The 19753-nt window shown below is 46.8% G+C and overlaps 1 protein-coding gene across 3 annotated transcripts in view; it reads left to right on the forward strand.

Annotated features, from left to right (window-relative positions):
- The window catches only part of grik2 (glutamate receptor, ionotropic, kainate 2), a 269381-nt gene extending 257339 nt beyond the window's left edge, over positions 1–12042 (forward strand). For all 3 annotated transcript variants that reach the window (XM_086219322.1, XM_086219320.1, XM_086219324.1), the window contains one exon: positions 11764–12042. In XM_086219322.1, coding sequence (XP_086075448.1) covers positions 11764–11928 — 165 coding nt within the window. In that variant the 3' untranslated portion in view covers positions 11929–12042. The remainder of the gene's footprint in view (positions 1–11763) is intronic.
- The last annotated feature ends 7711 nt before the right edge of the window (positions 12043–19753 follow it).

Consider the following 19753-nt stretch of genomic DNA (forward strand, 5'->3'; position numbering starts at 1 on the left):
AAAATGGAATAAGGGGCTGCACGGTGGTGCAGTGGTCAGCACTGTGGCCTCACAACAAGAAGGTTCCGGGTTCGAGTCCCGGCTCGGGCGCTGGGTCTTTCTGGGTGAGTCTCCATGTTCTCCCTGTTCCTGCTGGGTTCTCTCTGGTACTCCAGCTCCCTCCCACAGTCCAAAGGTTAATTCAGACTCTAAATTGACCGTAGGTATGAATGTGAGTGTGAATGGTTGTTCGTCTCTCTATGTTGGCCCTGTGATGGACTGGTGACCTTTCCTGGGTGAACCCCGCCTCTCACCCGTAGATGCTGGGATAGGCTCCAGCCCCCCGAAACCCTTAAAAGAAAGGAATAAGCAGAAGATGGTGATGGATGGATAATAAGATAAATATGGAATAAACTACTAGAAGAGTGTGGGAGTAGAAAGTAGAAAGAAGAGTAGAAACAAAAAAAAAGACTAGGACAAAAACACTTAAAAAAACACAAGATAAATAAATAAGTAGGTGTATCGTTTCTTCTAAACGCGAATGCGAATTTCGCGTCGTTATTCCCACGAATTTGACCGCCAGATCATTTTAGTGTCCATTTGTGTCATTCACGCGAATACGAGAATTCGCTCGCCTGTCCGAGTAGCGACTATTTCCGGCAATGTTTCTTTCCGCCATTTCACCATGGATGTTCAAAGAACTGTTGCATTGTATCTGCTGTGGAAGGCTGAAATACGCCAGAAAACTAAACGCCGTCGTGTCTGGGTTATCAACACCATCTAGAGGCGAGCACAGCTGAGCTCCTCCAGGGGCTGCGTCTGGATAACCGCCGCTTCCAGCGGCATTTTCGGATGACAATTGGCCAGTTTGACGACCTGCTAGCTAGGATCGGTGACATAATCTCACAAATGGACACCAATTTATTCAAGTGGTTCTTGTAATTTTGACACGTAGTGTCATATTGCACTGGGTTCCCACACACAGCCACAATCAACTTGTCCTCCATCTTGTGACACCCTCAACACTGATTGGCTGTCGTAATGCGAATTTTTCGGCAAAGTTGAATATTTTCAACTTGCGTGAATGGTGAAATTTCGCATCACATAAATTCACGTCATTCGCACTGCCCGACTGAAATTTCATGTCATTCGCGCATTTGCATAGACTTTGTATGGAAACTGTTCGCGCAAATGCACGAATTCACATTTGGTGTGAACACAGTTAGAGCAGTGGGTTGAAGGAGTCTTCTGCTGAAGCTGCTCTTTAGCTTGTCCAGGGTCTGGTGGAGGGAGAGAGGGGGATTGTCCATGATTGCTAGCAGTTTTCCTTATCGGTTTGTTTGGTCTGTTGGCGTCCTTTGCCTTGATGCACCCCAGGACACTGCAGCAAAGGAGATGGTGCTGCCACAACAGACTGGTAAAACATCTGCAACATCTTTTTGCAGACATTAAAGGACCTGAGCCTCCTCAGGCCCTTCTTTTAGATGGCCTCTGTGTCTGTGGACCAGTCCAGTTTGTTGTCCAGTGTGACTCCCAGGTACCTGTATGCAGGCACCATCTCCACATCTGTCCCATCGATGCAGACAGGAGAGGACAGGGGCTTGTTCCTCCTGAAGTCTATCACCATCTCCTTTTTCTTCGTCACGTTCAGCTGCAGGAGGTTCTCCCCAAACCACCTCACAAAGCAGTCGACTAGGTCCCTGTACTCAGCCTCCCTCCCTAACCCTCCTCAACTCACCCCACAATGGCCGTGTCATCAGAGAATTTCTGCAGATGGCAGGACTCAGTGCAGTCAGCAATGTATGTAATGAAGAGGAAGGGGGACAGTACAGTTCTCTACTTTGAGAAGCAGTGGAGGCAGTAAGAGGGCCGCCAGAGGTAGGGTGGTTGGAGTTGAATCTACTCAACTCGTTGGCACATTGTACATCCCCTTAGCTGCTCCCCGCTTCTCCTTTGGATGCTGGTGATCTCTCTCATCACACTCCAGACGTCCTCGGTGTTGTTGTCTTCCAGTTTGTGCTCCAGTTTCCTTCTGAATTTGTCCTTGCTCTCCCTGATGCAGTGTTTGAGCTCCCTTTGTACTTGTTTGAGTTCTGCACTGTCCCGTGATCTAAAGCCCTCTTCTTTTCATTGAGAAGGGACTTCAGGTCACTGGTTACCCACAGTTTGTTGTTTGCTTAACAGCGGACCTCTTTGTTGGGAATGATGTTGTCTATGCAGAACCCAAAGTGCTCAGAGATACAGTCAGTCAGGCCATCAATGTCCTCACCATGTGGCTCACACAGAGCATCCCAGTCTGTGGCCTCCAGCGCTCCACACAGTGTTTCCATGGACTCAGGAGGCCATTTCCTCACTGTCCTCACTGTGACTGGGTGCTGCTGAACTGCAGGCTGATATGACAGTGAGAGCAGGACTAGGTTTTGGTCTGACCTGCTGAGTGGTGGCAGGGCAGTGGAGCTGTATGCAGCCTTAACATTTGCGTACAGCAGTTCCAAAGTCCTGTTTTCATGGGTGGCACATTTTACAAACTGGAAGAAGGTTGGGAGTGTGGATGAGAGGGAAACATGGTTAAAGTCACCTGTGATTATGATGAAGGCCCCAGGGTGTTTCGTCTGTAATGCAGCAGTTACAGTGTGGATGACATCACACGCTGCCCCTGTGTTTCGAGACAGAGGAATGCAAATAGTGATGGTGATGACACGGGAAAACTCCCTTGGCAAATAGTATGGACAACGTCCGACTGCGACGAGCTTGATGTCTTTATTAGATACGGGCCCTGGGTGGCACCACCTCTTGTTCGCGAGCACAATGAGTCCCCTCCTTTCTCCTTGTCAGTCGCGGTGGCGTCTTGGTCAGCTCACATTGTCTGGAAGCCGGGAATGGTGACGTTGGACTCTGGTATCTGTTCGTGCCACCACCTTTCTGTGAAACACATGATATGAGACTCCCTGTCCTCCCCCGTGTCCTGGCGAGCGCTTCCAGTTTGTCCACTTTATTTGCCAATGATCTTATGTTTCCAGTGATGACTGCAGGGACAAAGGGCTAGAGCCTTCTCTTCTCCAGCCTTTGTTTAGTCCCTGCAGCCTCGCCGTCTCCTCTGAGACTCCACCAATATGACGTGTCTAACTCTGGCCGTGCTGTGCCTCAGGGCCATCAGTTGGTCATAGGTGCAAACCATGCGGGCAAGTGGTGCCAGCATCTGTAGAAACTGTTAAATTGTGGTTATAAGTGATAGAAGTGTCCAATTTGTTCCAAAAGCGTCTCACAGTTGTGGGTTACAGAGATGCGCAGGACATTGCAAAAATAAAGATAAAAAACAGACAACAAACGAAATAAAAACACAAATCACCTATAGTAACATGTGGAGCTGCTGTTACAGGCTGGCAGTCTCTATGGCGTCATTTTACTAAAATAAAAATATGGGTTGTTTAATATAATTATTCCCGAAAATTAATATACCGTATTTTCCGCACTATAAGGCACATCGGATTATAAGGCGCGCCTTCAATGAATGGCCTATTTTAAAACTGTTTTCATATATAGGGCACACCGCATTAGTGTAGGCGCATAGAATAGAAACTACTGTAGTGGCTGGGGTTGCGTTATGCATCCACTAGATGGAGCTGCACTAAAGGGAATGTCAACAAAACAGTCAGCTAAGTCAGTCAGTCAAACTTTATCAATAGAATACAAACCAACATTCTGACACCTCCGTTCACTCCCAAAACAAGTCAGTGCATTCACAATACGGTACCGTGCGTACCGGTTGCTGTGCGACTGATAGCCTTGAGTTTGAACTTTGCGTCGTAAGCGTGTCTCTTGAAAGGTGCCATTTTGGGGTCTTTCTACAAAGACAAGTGGTGTGAGACTGGAATTCCCCTTTACCGTTTTTACCGCTGTTACTTCGGCCACGCCCCTTGGTTGATTGTGTCCATCAACACTGCAGCAGGTGGGTGAGGTCACACTGCAGGGACACACAGCAGGTGTGGAGTCAGGTGACCAAGGGACTGCAAAACAGACTATAATATTAAATTATTATTAGCCAAGTGACTTAAAAGCATTTACTTGAAATAATACTCACTTATGTTTGTTGAAAATAATCATATGATTGTCTGGTACTAAGTGCGTTAAATATGTTCTAATGTACAGAACAGCGTCTCAAATAAATGTAATCTGACAAATGTCAGCTTTCCTGACACGATCCATGGTTGCAGGGGGAGGATGAGTAGTAATTGTATGTCTGGCTACTGAGTATTTATACACACAATCAAATACCCTGCATTTTCTTCCCAATATAACAAAGACGCATGAAGCCACAGTGCTAACGAATGCATTCAAATACATTGTTAAATGTATTGTAAATAGTGAAACTCCCATTGAGCACACGCACACGCGCGCGCGCGCACACACACACACACACACACACACACACACACACACACACACACACACACAGCAGGGTGGCTGTTGGTTCATACAGTGTTTGCAGATGTCACTTTAGGTTATGAAACCAGGGCGAAGGATGTGAAGAAGCAGCAGTTTAATTGGGCGTACAGCAACATGGGAGTCAAGTCCGATGAGATACAATGTGCATCAATAAGTGATGATGTTCTATGGGCCTGTAAAACACACTGTGCTCACTGAGTGTGTGTTTGAGCGCATGTGGAGACACATGGAAGAGTTTACTGTTGTCACTGCTGTGACATGAGTGGTTGTTGGTGAAGGTCCATCCAGGTCCTGTCTCGTCATGTCCATGTTTCTGTTGGTTTGATTGGAGCTTAGCTGCTCATTCAGTCAGGTGTCTCCCAAGGTTCCTGTACGCAGACCATTAGTTCAACATGAAATATTCAAGGATTGCTCTGCTTTGTAGAACACATAGAAGAAAACCCCATGAGAAGGTGGAGTGACTGACTGACAGGTGCACGAGGGCACTTCCTGGAAAGGGCTTTTTTAAGCTCGGCTCCCTAGCTCTGTGGTGGCCAAGTGTACGGCTGGACAGGGTAGATGAAGGATCATGTGGATCATGGATGATACCAACAATGTGTTTGAGAGTTTGTAAATGGAGGTTTTGGGACCGCTTGTATTGGTTAGTAGTTTGTGGAGAAAGGTGCTATTAGCTTCAAGCTAAATATCGGTGGCTGCCTCTTTCTGTACTCCCGAGTCACAAAAATTTGATATAGGAGGAACAAAAATCTTCTTATAAGTTTCTGATACCTATTAGTGAGTGCATGAAAGGCAAAATACACTTTTTGGGTGAAGCGTTGATTTAAGAGTGAAATGCTGAGGGTGAGAACTGTACTGCTTCTTTATCTTGCTCCAGGTCATCAGTGCGAAAGGGTTCAGTCTCAGTGTAAATCTGTGGTCCCATGATGGGACCTGATGCCGCACAACATGTGGACTGACTGCTCATCAGATCTGAAATTGAACACCTTCAGAACTAAATCAGAGTTAGTTCTTTGAGTTCCTCCTTGAGCTGGTCCCAGGTGGGGACCACGCTGGCTATCAACTACAGTCAGTTTGATTTATGGAAACTGAAATTAAACTGAAAGGTTTGGTTTGCTTTCTGTATGGTCCAGCAGGTTTTTCAGTGCACAAATTCAAAATGACACAATAAAAGAATACATTTGCTGGGAGGTTTGAACAAAGGAGCTGCAGACGTACATTTCTATACCGGTCAAACATTTTGTCCTAGAAAACTGTAACCCTTCGCCACATAAATCTAGCGAACAATTTATCAGAAGTTCAAGTGTTCTTGCTAACCTTATCCAGCCAAAACTAAGCTAGGCTCATCCCAGCGTCGACCCTGGACAAGCTGCTCTGATGATCATTTCTGAATTATCATGTCTTCCATCAGTCCCTCTGCCCCTGGGCTTTAAAGAGGGTCTTTAGATAATCAGGAAAAACCTGTGTAATGTGTACAAAGTTGACCAGCTCATAACTCATCAAGCACACGTGCAGCAACCACAACTTCACCTCTCGGCATCTTAGCCTAGCTCAGACCCGAACAACTGAAATTAACTGTTGAGACCATAAAATCATTTGGAAAACATTTATTGAGCGAATAACTCAAATAAAAAGTGGGAAGATTCTTAACAATGGTCAGCCTTGTGGAGCAGTGGTCCTCACTGTGGCCCCCAGCAAGAAGGTTGTGCCACTTAAGACCACAGATTTGTGACACAACGAGAAACCTGCAACTTTGTGTGTCCACTTGCAACTGAATGCCCTTACAAAGTCTTGTCACTTTACAGTCACACTGTGGCACAGAGTGGAGACTAGTTTGTATGATGTCTCTAGCGTTTCCATACCAACAGTACCAACAAATACTTAAACAGTTAAAGCATATTTTAGATGTGGCTTCGGTGGCCCAGTGGAGCAGTGGTCCTCCCTGTGGCCCCCAGCAAGAAGGTTGTGGGTGGAGCCCCGGCTGGAGCACGGGGTCTTTCTGGGTGAGTCTCCATGTTCTCCCTGTTCCTGCTGGGTTCTCTCTGGTACTCCAGCTTCCTCCACAGTCCAAAGACATCAAGAGGGACCAGGTTAATCCAGACTCTAAATTGACCGTAGGCGTGGCTGGGAGAGCCAATGGTTGTCTGTCTCTATGTGTTGGCCCTGTCATGGACTGGTGACCTGTCCAGGGGGAAGGCTGCTAGGATAGGCTCCACCCCCACCACCCTGAACAGGAGGAGAGGGAGAAGATGGAGGGAGGGATGGATGGATTCCGAACAACTTATTGTAAAAGTCTTTCCCTGCAGGATGAAAACTGGTCCATGCTGGCTCCGCCTGCTCCTTCACTCAGACTGGAGCAGGCGTCCACACATTAGACTCTGCCAGTCCACGTGTGGATAAACTAAACTTGCTGCTGAGGCAACAATCAGCTGTTAGCTGGCAGACACTGGCCACTGTAATCTTCATTGACAAAATGAAAATCAAGATGTTAACACATAGAAAGGCACAGAATTTATATCGCCCATCTCTACCTTATTGGCACTCGAAGCTCCTTACAGTGTCGACTCATTCACCCGTTCACCCGTTCACTCTCACTGATGGTGGAGCTGCCATGCAAGGCACCAACCTACTCATCAGGAGCAATTATGGGTCCAGTATCTTGCGCAAGGACACTTGGACATGGTCACGGGGGTCGAGGATCGAACCAGCCACTCTTAAGTTGCCAGACAGCCACCCTACCCCTGAGCCACGCTGCCCGGGCCCTTCCAGCAGTGTCCATCAAGCTTACCTGCTGTCCATATGTAGGTATCTATCCAGCCCCTGGTATCTCTCCAGCTCCTGGTATCTGCTCAACCCCTGGTGTCTCTTCAGGTCCTGCTATCTCTCCAGGTCCTGGTACCCATCCAGCTCCTGGTATCTCTCCAGGTCCCGATATCTATCCAGCCCCTGGTATCTCTCCAGCTCCTGGTATCTCTGCAGGTCCTAGAATCTATTCAGCCCCTGGTATCTCTCCAGCTCCTGGTATCTCTCCAGGTTGTGGGGCTCCCTCTACTGGTGCTGGTTTCTCTTGTTTGGCCAGTGCCAGTTAGTCAGTCTGGACCTTGTAGTCTCTGCCACCCTAGTATAGAGGAATGTTGTGTGATGGAGGAATTCCAGGCTGGAGACTCAGAGACGCTGGACATCTGAGTTCCTCCCTCCTAGACAGTCATTCTGGTAATGTCGGCCACTACCAGTAACACAGAACTAGAACATTCTAGGCAAGGCAAGGCAGTTTTCTTTGTAGCCTGTTTTCACCACCAGTTTGTCTCCAGGCTTCATGGCATCATAACAACATCCTCTGCCCTCAGAGCCTCACATCGACTGAGGAGAAACTCCATAGAAAACCTTTAACAGGGGAAAATGGGAGAAACCTCAGGTTGAGGAGGGGAGGAGGATCCCTCACCAGGAGGGACAGACGGACAGGAGATGTTGGTACAGAGAAGAAAACAGTTTATAACACAGAATGGAGGAAACATGGAAATGTTAATAACAGTTGAAGAAGGAAGCTTCTGGAAGGGGAGGCAGGGAGAGCAAGCCAGCTTGATGGGGGACTGGATGGTAGACTGGTTCATGGAAGGGGAGGCAGGGAGAGCAAGCCAGCTTGATGGGGGACTGGATGGTAGACTGGTTCATGGAAGGGGAGGCAGGGAGAGCAAGCCAGCTTGATGGGGGACTGGATGGCAGACTGGTTCATGGGAGGGGAGGCAGGGAGAGCAAGCCAGCTTGATGGGGGACTGGATGGTAGACTGGTTCATGGAAGGGGAGGCAGGGAGAGCAAGCCAGCTTGATGGAGGACTGGATGGTAGACTGGTTCATGGAAGGGGAGGCAGGGAGAGCAAGCCAGCTTGATGGGGGACTGGATGGTAGACTGGTTCATGGAAGGGGAGGCAGGGAGAGCAAGCCAGCTTGATGGGGGACTGGATGGCAGACTGGTTCATGGAAAGGGAGCGCAGGCCGGTGTAATAGTAGGGGATAAAAGGGGGGGGGGTGATGCAGGCGGCCGTTGGAGCTCTGGTGGATCTGTGAAAACACAGAGAGACTGAGAGACACCAAGGAGGAGAGGAGAGGAGAGGAGAGGAGGGGAGGGGAGAGGAGGGGAGAAGAGAGGAGGGGGGAGAGGAGAGGAGGAGAGAGGAGAGGAGGGGAGGGCTCCATGTAACCTGATGTGTCCCCCAGCAGTCTCAGCCTGTAGCAGCATAGCTATCAATGGTTCAGAGCTACCTGAACCAGTCCTGACTGAAGGCGCTGTCATAAAGGAAAGTCTTAAGCCTGGACTTCAACGTAGACAGAGGGTCTGCCTCTCTGATGGAGAGAGCTGGTTTCACAGTAGAGGAACCGGTACCTGAAGGCTCTACCTCCCAGTCTGTTTTTATTGATACTGGGAGTCACTAACAGACCTGCATTCTGGGAGCGGAGTGCTCTGGTGGGACAGCAGGGACTAATGAGTTCTTTCAGAGAGGATGGAGCTTCATCATTGAGAGCCTGATGAGTCAGCAGAAGGATTTTGAAGTGGATTCTAGATCCTACAGGAAGGAGAGAAGCTAAAGTGGAGAGATGTGTTCTCTCTTCTTAACTCCTGTCAGAACCCTGGCTGCAGCGTTCTGGACCAGCTGGAGACTCTTTAGAGAGTATTTAGGACATCCTGACAGGAGAGAGTTGCAGTGGTCCAGCCTAGAAGTGATAAATGCATGCACCAGTTTCTCAGCATCACTCTGGGAAAGGATATTCCTAATCTTAGTGATACTGCAGGTGGAAGAAGGCGGTCCTGGTCACATGATTTATGTGGGAGCTGAAGGAAAGGTCCTGGTCAAAAATGACTCCAAGGTTCCTTGCAGTTGTCCTCAGGGTCAAGGTGATGCCATCTAGAGTAGAGATCCGATTCAAGAGTGTGTCCCTGAGGGGTTTAGGTCCAAACATGATGAGCTCAGTTTGATCTGAATTGAGCATTAAGAAGTTAGAGGACATCCAGGATTTCATGTCTTTCAGGCAGTCTAGCAGATTAGTAAACTGGCTTGTGTCGTCTGGCTCCATCGACCAGTAGAGTTGTGTGTCGTCCTCATAACAGTGGAAGTTGATTGAGTGCTTCTGGATTATGTCCCCTAATGGGAGCATGTAAAGAGGGAAGAGAATCGGTCCTAAAACTGAACCCAGTGGTCCACCATGTGTGACTCTGCTGTACTCTGAATGGTCATTATTAACATTTACAAACTGAAACCTGTCTGATAAGTAGGACTTAACCCATTTTAGGGCAGGTCCTTAATCCCAATGTCATGGTCTAGTCTCTGTAGCAGGATGCTGTGGTCGATGGTGTCAAATGCAGCACTGAGGTCCAAAAGGACAGAGACAAGACCTCTGTCTGAAGCTATGAGAAGATCAGTAGAGACTCTGACCAGTGCTGGTTCAGTGCTATGGTGTTCCCTGAATCCAGACTGGAAGGCTTCAAAGAGCTCGTTGCTGTGCAGATGTTCATGTAGCTGCTCCAGGACAACCTTCTCAAGGATCTTGGAGATGTAGGGGAGGTTGGATATTGGCCTATAGTTGGCTAACACATCTGGGTCAAGAGAAGGTTTTTAAGTAAAGGGTTGATGACAGCCACCTTAAAGGCCTGTGGCTCATAACCTGTGACTAAGGAAAGATTAATTTGATTTAATATAGAAGTGTTGACTAGAGGGAAGGCATCCTTAAGGAGGCTTGTTGGGATGGGATCCAGCAGACAAGTGGCTGACTTGGAGGAAGTGACTGCAGAAGTTAAGTCTGACAGGTCGATGGGGAGAAGCTGTCCAAGTGAGCACCAAGTCTGGGAGGTGCTTCTATGGGGACTGTAGTCTGTCCTCCATTACTGGCAATCTTCGTTCTAATATTCACAATCTTTTCAGTAAAGAAAGAAAGGAAGTCGTTACTGCTGAGAGTTGGGGGGATGCATGGCTCAACAGCACTATGGTTCTTGGTGAGCCTGCCCACGGTGCTGAAGAGGAACCTGGGGTTGTTCTTCTTCTTGTCTATTAGGGACGAGTAGTAAGCGCTTCTAGCATTACGGAGTTCTTTTTTATATATTGATAAACTCTCCTTCCAGGCTTGGGAGACTTCCTCGTGCTGGCTGGAATGTGTCCTCCTTTCCAGTTGTCTGGTCTTCTGTTTTAACATGAACCACACAAACATCCTCCTGGACCATAAAAATCAGCTGTTTTTCCTCATTTGCACAAACTGAAACGCTATCAAGACTCTTTTACTGTATCAACTCCAATTTTTGAGCTCTGTCTTGGTAGACAGCAAAAGAAAAGTCTTCAAGAAAGAAGTACAATAAGCTATAAAACATTTGCCCCACCAAAAAGGGGCAGGGTTTAACAAATACTACCTTCAGCTCTCTAAGCTTTTGTCCAAGTACCATAAATTCTGGAACCCACTGAAGTCTGTAACAGGAAATATATGCAGCCAGACATTTTGAGCCTGATGATGGAAGGTGCCACGAACCTTTGAAAACTGTTCCTATTGTAGCATCTTAGTTTTTCTCTGCTAATTATCACAAACATAAAGCAAACATAAATGCTGGTGTGGACTAGACAACTTTGTGGTTTGGTCTTGCTCATTTTTCATATGGAAAACTGTCTAAAATACAGGCAGACACAAATGTCAAACACAAAATAGAATCCCAGAGTGGAACGTTCTTGGCCTCAGGTGTGGGTACAGGTTTAGAGGTAGCGTCTGATAGTCAGACATTAGTTTCCAGCTGAATAAAACATCTGGTGTCACAGGTTAACCAGCGCTAGTCCTAGCTGGTAAAGATGGATCATGTCCTTGCAACATTCATGGAGAGTTAAGCGGCAGTAACGACGACAGCGCAAGAGGAAACTTGCACACTTAAAAGTCTGTAGAGAAAAAAGTGAAAGCAAATTGTGAAAGATGTGGTGGAGAGTTGACGAGCTTGTTGTTGAAGAGACAAGCTGAGTAAAAGCGGGTACATTAGTGACACTCACTGTCTTCTAATGAGCACAGTCCCTCGTCTCATAGTTAACAACCCTGTCAGGTAAAGTGCACATTAATTCACACTTTTCTAAGACACTGTTGGACCTCCAGTCATTTTCGTCCTTCCCTCATTCCTATCCAGCATTCCCAGCATTCTCTGCTTCAGTATTCCTCCATCTCCCCTGTGGCAGCTGGGAGCTGAGGTGTGGGTGGTCATGGGAGGAGGCGGGCGATGAAAGCGTCTGCCTGCGGGCAGAACAGCTCTGCTGCCGTAACATTTGGACAGAGGAAGCAGTCTCACCATCATTCTGTTCTCCTTTTTTCCATTCTACTCTGCAGAGGTCCTTCTGCAGTGCCATGGTGGACGAGCTGCGGGTTTCACTCAAGTGCCAGCGCCGGCTCAAACACAAACCTCAACCGCCTGTCATGGTGAAAACAGAGGAGGTTATCAACATGCACACCTTCAACGACCGCAGACTGCCAGGCAAAGAGACCATGGCATGAAATGGGAATCGCTTTCACACCCTCGCTCCTGCAGCGAAGAGGTGTGGAAAGACACTTGGGGAATTGGTAAGGGGGGTGGGGGTGGTATAGTGGTGAAAATTGGGTTCTTTTTGAGGTAGAGCAGAGGTGCTTGGGAGTATATTGACATAGTGTTGTTCTTGTTTCTTTATAATTAGCTTGGGATAAGAGATTAAACAAATATTTCCTGTGGAAATAACTTGAGCCTGGGTGAAATTTCAGCAAGTTACCTCATTACTCCTACCACTTGGCAAGGCGCAAACTACAGGTGGCAGGATTTCCAAAACCCAGGAGTTAGACAGAGAAGGGTTGGACACGAGTAGAAGGTGGTCTGATATTCAAACGTGGACCTATCAGCCTGAGCTCTCCGACAGGCTGCTGCAGCTCCATCATGAACATGTAGAGATGCTAACTGGGGTCGTAGTCTGTGAAGGATTGTTTATTTTCAAGGGTTGTGAGTAGAATCAAATCGAACCCCGAACCCCAAAGACTACGGCGAGCGCAGCTGATCTCAAAATGTACAGAGAAGCACTGCTTCGTCACACATGATAATGATCAACATAAAAAAATAATATATCGTATATCATCCATCAGGCAATAAGTGCTATCTTTTTTTTGTGTTTCAAAGTACTAACACTTTTAGGCTTTAAATGTAGTAGGAGGGGGTAATTCTAGAGGTACATTCTGCCATGGAATGCAAGCAGGAATGCAGAGTCAGGGGTAATATAGCGAGCTGTTGACGCCCACGCATCAGCCTGTCGTCCCTGTCTAAAGGGTTTACCAGGTGCACACCCTTGATATCAATTTGGAAGATGTTCAGAACGTCATGGCACAGCTCAGTATGAATTCACAGCAATCACACAACACACAGACTCTATTTATTCAACGTATTTATTCTTTTATTTATGAAAGTCATTATTTATATGTCAGCGGACCGACTGTCACTGCAGTATACACACCTCACTCACTCTCTATGGGTACCAGTTTCTCTCATGTCCTCTGTGTCACATCTCAAGTTTCATTTTGTACTCCTGTGGTTATTTTTTCTGATTTTGTTTTTGCCAGCAAAGCTCCACGTTTATGTGCAAATGCAATTTCTATGAAAAAAAAGTGTTTTTGTACAAAGAGAATCAAAATTTTATAATGATTTTTATCAACATAAAACGCACCATGAAGACTGTCATCCATGGCAGAGGGGTGGTACTCCAGGCTGGTGGTTCCTATACACTGGACAGTGCTGAGACACTCTCTCTCTCTCTCTCTCTCTCTCTCTCTCTCTCTCTCTCTCGCTCTCTCTCTCTCACACACACACACACACACACACACACACACACACACACACACACTTGAGAGTGCAGGATGCACTTATCCTCCATAGAGCAGATTCACACTAATTTGTACTCCGACAGAGAAGCAGAGCATCACTGACATAACGTTGTTTTGGAGATGAAGAAAAGAAACTATTTTTATCATGTAAAGGAATCACGTTTAAAGAAAGATATTTTTACTTCACACGAAAGACAATTACTGACAACACTGGTAAGAATAAATATATAGTGAATAAACAGGACACGAGAGAAAGACTGACAGCTGATGACGCTTATCGTTCTAGAACCCCGATTTATGATTGCTAGGATCCAGTGCTGAGTGTGTAAATGGTTTTAAACAAGGTAAAAGATGTATTTAAAAAATGAAGAACACTTAACTAATTTTGAACTTGTTGTGAAAACAAAATTCAGTGCACACAGTTTACCCTTTGAAGTTGATGCACAAGTTTAAAGAAAATAAAAAGTATTCACAACTTTCACCTCGTCTGCCTCTTTATTGAATACGAATGTGGTTTTAACATAGGAGGGAAAAAAGAAATACCACACGATGAAACCCTGTTGTCATCTTTCTAATCTCGCTTCCCATCTGTGGAGCAGGTGGAAAAAACAAGTTTAAAAATGATTTTTGCCAAGATGTCTGAAGGTCGGAAAACTTTTTAGCTGTGAAAATGAGTGAAAAATGAAGGAAAGGTTTGTAGGGAAACCCTAACACATTCATTGATGAGTGTAAAATGCCTTTGTGCTCGCTGACAGTCATATTTAAGAAGCGAGCGTATGAGTATGGATTGTCACACTTCTGAAGCTGACCTTGTCCCAAAGTTCATGTTTCAGAATTTACACAGTCAGATCCGACTGGTCGAGTCCTGAAAGAATCTGAGCCTAGAGCAGCAGATCTAAGGGCCAGCCTAAGCAGTCCTGACCATAAGCCTGATCAACAAGGAGGTCTTAAGTCTGCTCTTAAATCTAGAGAGGGGGTCTGGGTCCTGGACTGAAACTGGGAGACGGTTCCACAGGAGGGGAGCCTGATAGTTGAAGGCTCTGGCTCCATTCTACTGCTAGAACTCTAGGAACCAGCAGGAACCCTGCATCCTGGGAGTGAAGGGTTCTAGCTGGATAACAGGGGACAATGAGCTCTGTCAGGGATGAGGGAGCCTGATTGTTGAGGACTTTGATGGTAGAAGAAGAATTTTAAATTCTGTTCTGAATCTGACAGGGAGCCATGTAGAGAAGCAGTCCAGGAGAGACCTGGTCTCTGCTACCAGTTCTAGTCAACACGCGAGCAGCAGCGTTCTGGACCAGCTGGAGAGTCTTTAGGGACTTGTTAGTCCAGCCTGGTAGGAGGGAGGTGCAGTAATCCAGCCTGGAAGTGACAAAGGCATGGACTAGTTTTTCTGCATCTTCTTGAGCCAGGATGTGTCTGATCTTAGCGATGTTACGTAGATGGAAGAAGGCGTCCTGGAGGTTTGTTGAATGTGGGAGTTAAAGGGTCCTGGTCTAAGAGAACTCCTAGGTTCCTTACGGTGGTGCTGGGGGCCAGGGTGGTGCCATCCAGGGTACCTGTCTCATGAGATCAGGTGGTCCTCAGGTGTTTGGGCCCAGCACAAGAACTTCAGTTTGTCAGAGTTTAATAAAAGAAATGATGGTCCTCCATGTTTCCTGTCCTTCAGACAGGCCTCCAGTTCAGTCAGCTGGTTTGTTCCATGTGGATCATTGATGAGTTCAGCTGAGTGTCGTCTGCATAGCAGTGAACATTAATGGAGTGTTTCCTGATCATGTGACCTAGAGGAAGCAGGTACAGGGTGAAGAGGACTGGTCCAAGCACAGACCCTTGTAGAACACCAGAACTGACTGTAGTGGTCTCAGAGGAACCATCATTAGTACTAGTAGTAATATTAGTACGAGTACCAACTGAGATGACCTAGTAAATATGACCTGAACCAGTTTAGTGTGGTTCCTTTAATACCAGTGACAGGTTCCAGTCTCTGTAGAAGGATATGGTGGTCAATGGTATCAAAGCTGCACTGAGATCTAATCAGACCAGTACAGAGACCAGTCCCTCATCTGGTCCCAGTAGGAGGTCACTGGTACCTTTGACTAGTTCTGTTTCTGTGCTAGGATGAACCTGGAACCTGACTGAATCCTCCAATCAGCTGTTGCTGTGGAGAAGTCACAGAGCTGTTTAGCAGCTGCTTTCTCCAGAACCTTGGAGAGAAAAGGAAGATGTGATGTTGGTCTGTAGTTGGTAGAACTTCTGGATCCAGGCTTGTTTTTTGAGGAGGGTTTAATTCCTGCTCCTTTAAAGGACTGAGGGACGGAACCAGATACCAGTGCCACATTGATCATATCTAAGAGGGAGGGGCAACGAGGGGAGAGAGTCTTGGAGCAGCTTAGTTGGGATGGGGTCTAGGAGACAGGTGGAGGTTTAGAGGAGGACATTATTGAACTGAGCTCATGAAGGCTGATGGGAGACAAACTATCCAAGTGTGTGTCTGGTCCTCCAGCTGCCGCTAAAGTTCTGGGTTCTAGGGGCCATGTTGTCAGCTGATGGCAGCAGGAGAAGAAGTTTCTCTCTAACCAGGAGAATTTTGTCATTAAAGAAGTCCATGAACTCTTTGCTGCCCAGGGAAACAGGACTACTTGGTTCAGTAGAGCTGTGGCTCTCTGTCAGTCTGGCTCCAGAACTGAAGAGGAACCTGGGTTGTTCTTGTGTTCCTCTATCAGTGCTGAGTTGTCGGCTGCTCTGGTTCTACCGAGGGCTTTCTTCTAGGATCTAAGGCCATCTTGCCAGACTCCATGTGACTCCTCCAGTTTGGAGCAGTGCCATCTTCTCTCCAGTTTCTGGTTTCTTGTTGAAGCTGTCAGGTTCCAGAACCGTACCAAGGTGCTTGTTTCCTTGGATTCATAGTTTTCTGTTTTAGTGGGCCAGCAGAGTCCAGAGTTGTTGCTAAGGTGCCTGCTGCTCTATGGATAAAAGGATCAGTTTGGGAGGGACTAAGGTGGACAACAGCGTCCTCTGTTACAGTGGGACATGACACTGAATTTAGCACCAATGGAACCAATTCCTTAAATCCAGGTGTGGCCTGATCAGACAAACATCTGGAAGTCAGTCCAAATTCCAAAGTGATTGATTGGTGGTCTGATAAAAGCGTTCTGTGGAAACACAACCAGATGTTCAGCTTCAGTTCCACATGTTAGGAGGAGGTGGAGGTGTGGTTGTGACAGTGAGGGGTTCATGGACAGACTGATGGACACCAGTTGAGTCTAGAAGAGAGAGAAATGCAGTACCAGACCGTGGTTATCAACATCCTCATGAATACTGAAGTCTCCTCCAATCATGACTTGATCTGATTTAGAACTGAACTGATAGAAACTCTGAGAATTCAGATCAGAATCCAGAGTCAGGACCAGGAGGACGGTCCTCAATAATAAATAAAACCGGCCACATTCAGCAGGATCGCGTTATTTCAGACGGACTGGTGGGGTTAGTTTGTATTTCAAAAGGCAGTTTTAGTTGGACTTACACAATGGTGTTGAAAACCAAATCTTGAAAAACAAAAGTATTTGCATCACAAAATAACTGTTTACCTTTGTCATGATGAGGTCAATATTACTGATGCAGACACAAGAGATGTCATCGCAAATGATTATACCAGAATGAGACGCGTGGGACGAGTGATGTCGTGGAGATGAATCTTCTCGAGAGGACTCAGGCGCGGATCTGGAGGGGCCCTGGGTCTGATGTTTACCGTTGAAGAACAATTTCCACGCGCTTGGAGATGAAGGTGCCAGATCAAAACAACCAATTACTGGATGAGGGACCAACCGGTGAGGGTTTAAGAGAGTTTTATCTTCAAGAGACTTCAACGATTTCTTCTGGGCTCTTCTGTCGGTTGGAATGTTTAAACAATGAGTCCATAAAACATCAGAAAACCCAAGACATGCATTTACATAGCTGAAGAAATAATTTCAACATAATGTCAAGTGCAACGTCATAACAAGGGCACAGTGGTGCAGAGGACAGCCAGAAGGTTCTGGGGGGGTAGAACCGTCTCAATCCTCCGATTCCTCTGGGTTCCGCTGAGATGAGACCGTACCAGCACCGTCTCAGAGCTGACGGCGCTGATTTGATCGTAGCTCTGCTCTCATCCTTGCTGATATATGATTGTAGGCCGACGCCCACTTCCCGTCCTGCATTGGTTGATAAGTGAAGGCTACTGGTGCTCCATCAGCCTGCAACTGCCCAGAGAGACCCTGTGCGCCTCTTCCAGCTGTGACTCCATCCCACTGGCTCACTCAGTCCCTGATGTGCAGGCCAACTGAATGGCACCTGCAGCCTGTAATTGTGGCTGTACTGAGGGACGAGACGCCAGCGCCTGCTCCACCCGTCTGCTAGCTGTCTCCTCCCTGCTCAGAGGTGCCCAAACAAAGGACAACATTCCTAACACTGCATCCATGAAGAATAAATCAAACGTGGTCCTTGAGTGTCCCGCTGGACGACAGCGCTGCGGTGGGACACACGCAACTCTCATACCAAAGAGGAGATCATTACAAAGTCGCCTGTGGTGTGTGTCTCCTGTGTGTGTTGTGTGGAGGTGTCAGCCTCTCCATTATCACACTGATGTTCACACTTAGATGGCGCTTTAATTCTTTCAGCTGGGTCGAGGGGCAGACAAGAAACACATGCCGGTATGCAGTGATGGGCGAATTATCGTGATTGGTGGGGGGCGACTGGTAGGTAGAGACTGTGTCCCTGGCTGCAGGTCAGATCCTGGTGATACCACACTTTCATGACTCCCTCAGCAGAGCAGCAGCAGGTTTCCATCTCCAAGAGATGCATTCATGTCTGATGACGCCGGCGTGCTGTTGATCAGTCAGTCTTACAGCAACACGCATGTTGGCTTTGGAAGCAGCCTCTTCTGGTGTGCTAAGGTCTCAGACGTGACGCCATGTGAGAACTTCCTGTACAAGCCTGTGATGGCTGACGAGCTTCAACTGATACCTGCATGTGATTTTGTATAGAAGTAATGCTACGCCCACAGTTGTCGTTTGTTCATGCACTCGAATACGACCCTCTGGAGCGTTTCCAACAAGTGACTGGGAACACAAATACTTTCTCCAGTGAGGTTTATTTCTTTAATAGCAAGCTGCAGGGTTGAAGAGCTATCCAAGGCCAGCAGTAAGTAAATATTATTTCATGTTAGAACTGATAATATGTTGTCAGCGCTACTCATCCTTGCGGGTTCTCATTGTCATTGTGGTTTAATGATGGTTCTACTTAGATTAGTATGTCATTTATGAATGTAGCTTACCATACAGCTAACATTAACTTACATCAGCTTGCCAAAAGTTATTCTTTTGAAAGGCCAGCTAACGTGAGCACACACACGCACTATAACGTCAGGAAATGACAGAACACAAAACTATACGTGTGTTAACCCGTTGTCTTGGACTAAATCATTTTCTACAAAGAATGTTTTATAGATGACGGTACGTGACGAGCAGCAGATCAAATGTCGAATGGACACTTTTATTCTTATTATTCTATTTATTTTGGTGATGATTCTGTGAAGCAACAACTACTTGATCAATAAATATTGACAGCAGTGATGGAGAGGGAGAAACGATTTGAGTGTGAAAAATGTACAGTCAGCTAATTAATAATATATGAGTTTAAAATGGCACCATGCCTGTAGACAAAGAAGAAGCCCAGAGGAAGCCACAGCCCTGTGATGGGTGAGGATGGTCCCTGAATGTATGCCACTGGCTCTGCTTATCAACGTCTGTCACGGTGTCTAAAACCAAGGCATCACGTTTCCTCACAGATGTTAAAAACAAAACAGCAGCCCTGACAAACCCTTTCCATCAACATAATCGCTGACACCTGACGGGTCACCACTCAGCTTCAGACAGTGACGTCCCCAGGGACTGCGCCATGACTCGGCTAACTGTGCTGCTGGCTACGCAGGGACCGTCTTGCTGTCTCTTTCTATGGCGCCATTAAAATGTTCAAGTACTTTTGCTATATGAACTACATTTCTGTAGTTTAGCTGGTGAATAGAATGTACAGTGTTTCTGTCGAAAACTGGATGAGTGTGTAACGTGTTTCTTGTGCTGAGCGATCATAAAGCGGCTGCGAGAAGGTGCCGGGTGAGGCACGCAGTTCTCCTGCCTCACGGAGGAGGCGCTAGTGAGCCCAGGGAGTCTGCTTGCGCCTCCTCCGTGAGGCAGGAGAATAAGAGACAGCGCGCTCCAATTGACTGTAAGGAAAGTCAAGTGCAGTCATTCAGTTATTTTCTCCTCCTGAGAGGCCGTAATGTCACAATGGAGGGTTACATTTCTGAGCTAAAACAATTTTCTAAACTGGATGTTCAGTAGAAGCAGGAGGTTCACGCTGAAGTAGCCAAAGCACTGAAGAAGCTGTGGCAGACAGGAGCCAAAACATGAGAACATTTTTGTCTGTTTTTTATTATTAAATGCAG

This window comes from Aulostomus chinensis, chromosome 11 (genome assembly GCF_037954235.1).
Source record: "Aulostomus chinensis isolate RoL2024-O1b breed Wild chromosome 11, RoL_Achi_v1.0, whole genome shotgun sequence".
NCBI lineage: Eukaryota > Metazoa > Chordata > Actinopteri > Syngnathiformes > Aulostomidae > Aulostomus > Aulostomus chinensis.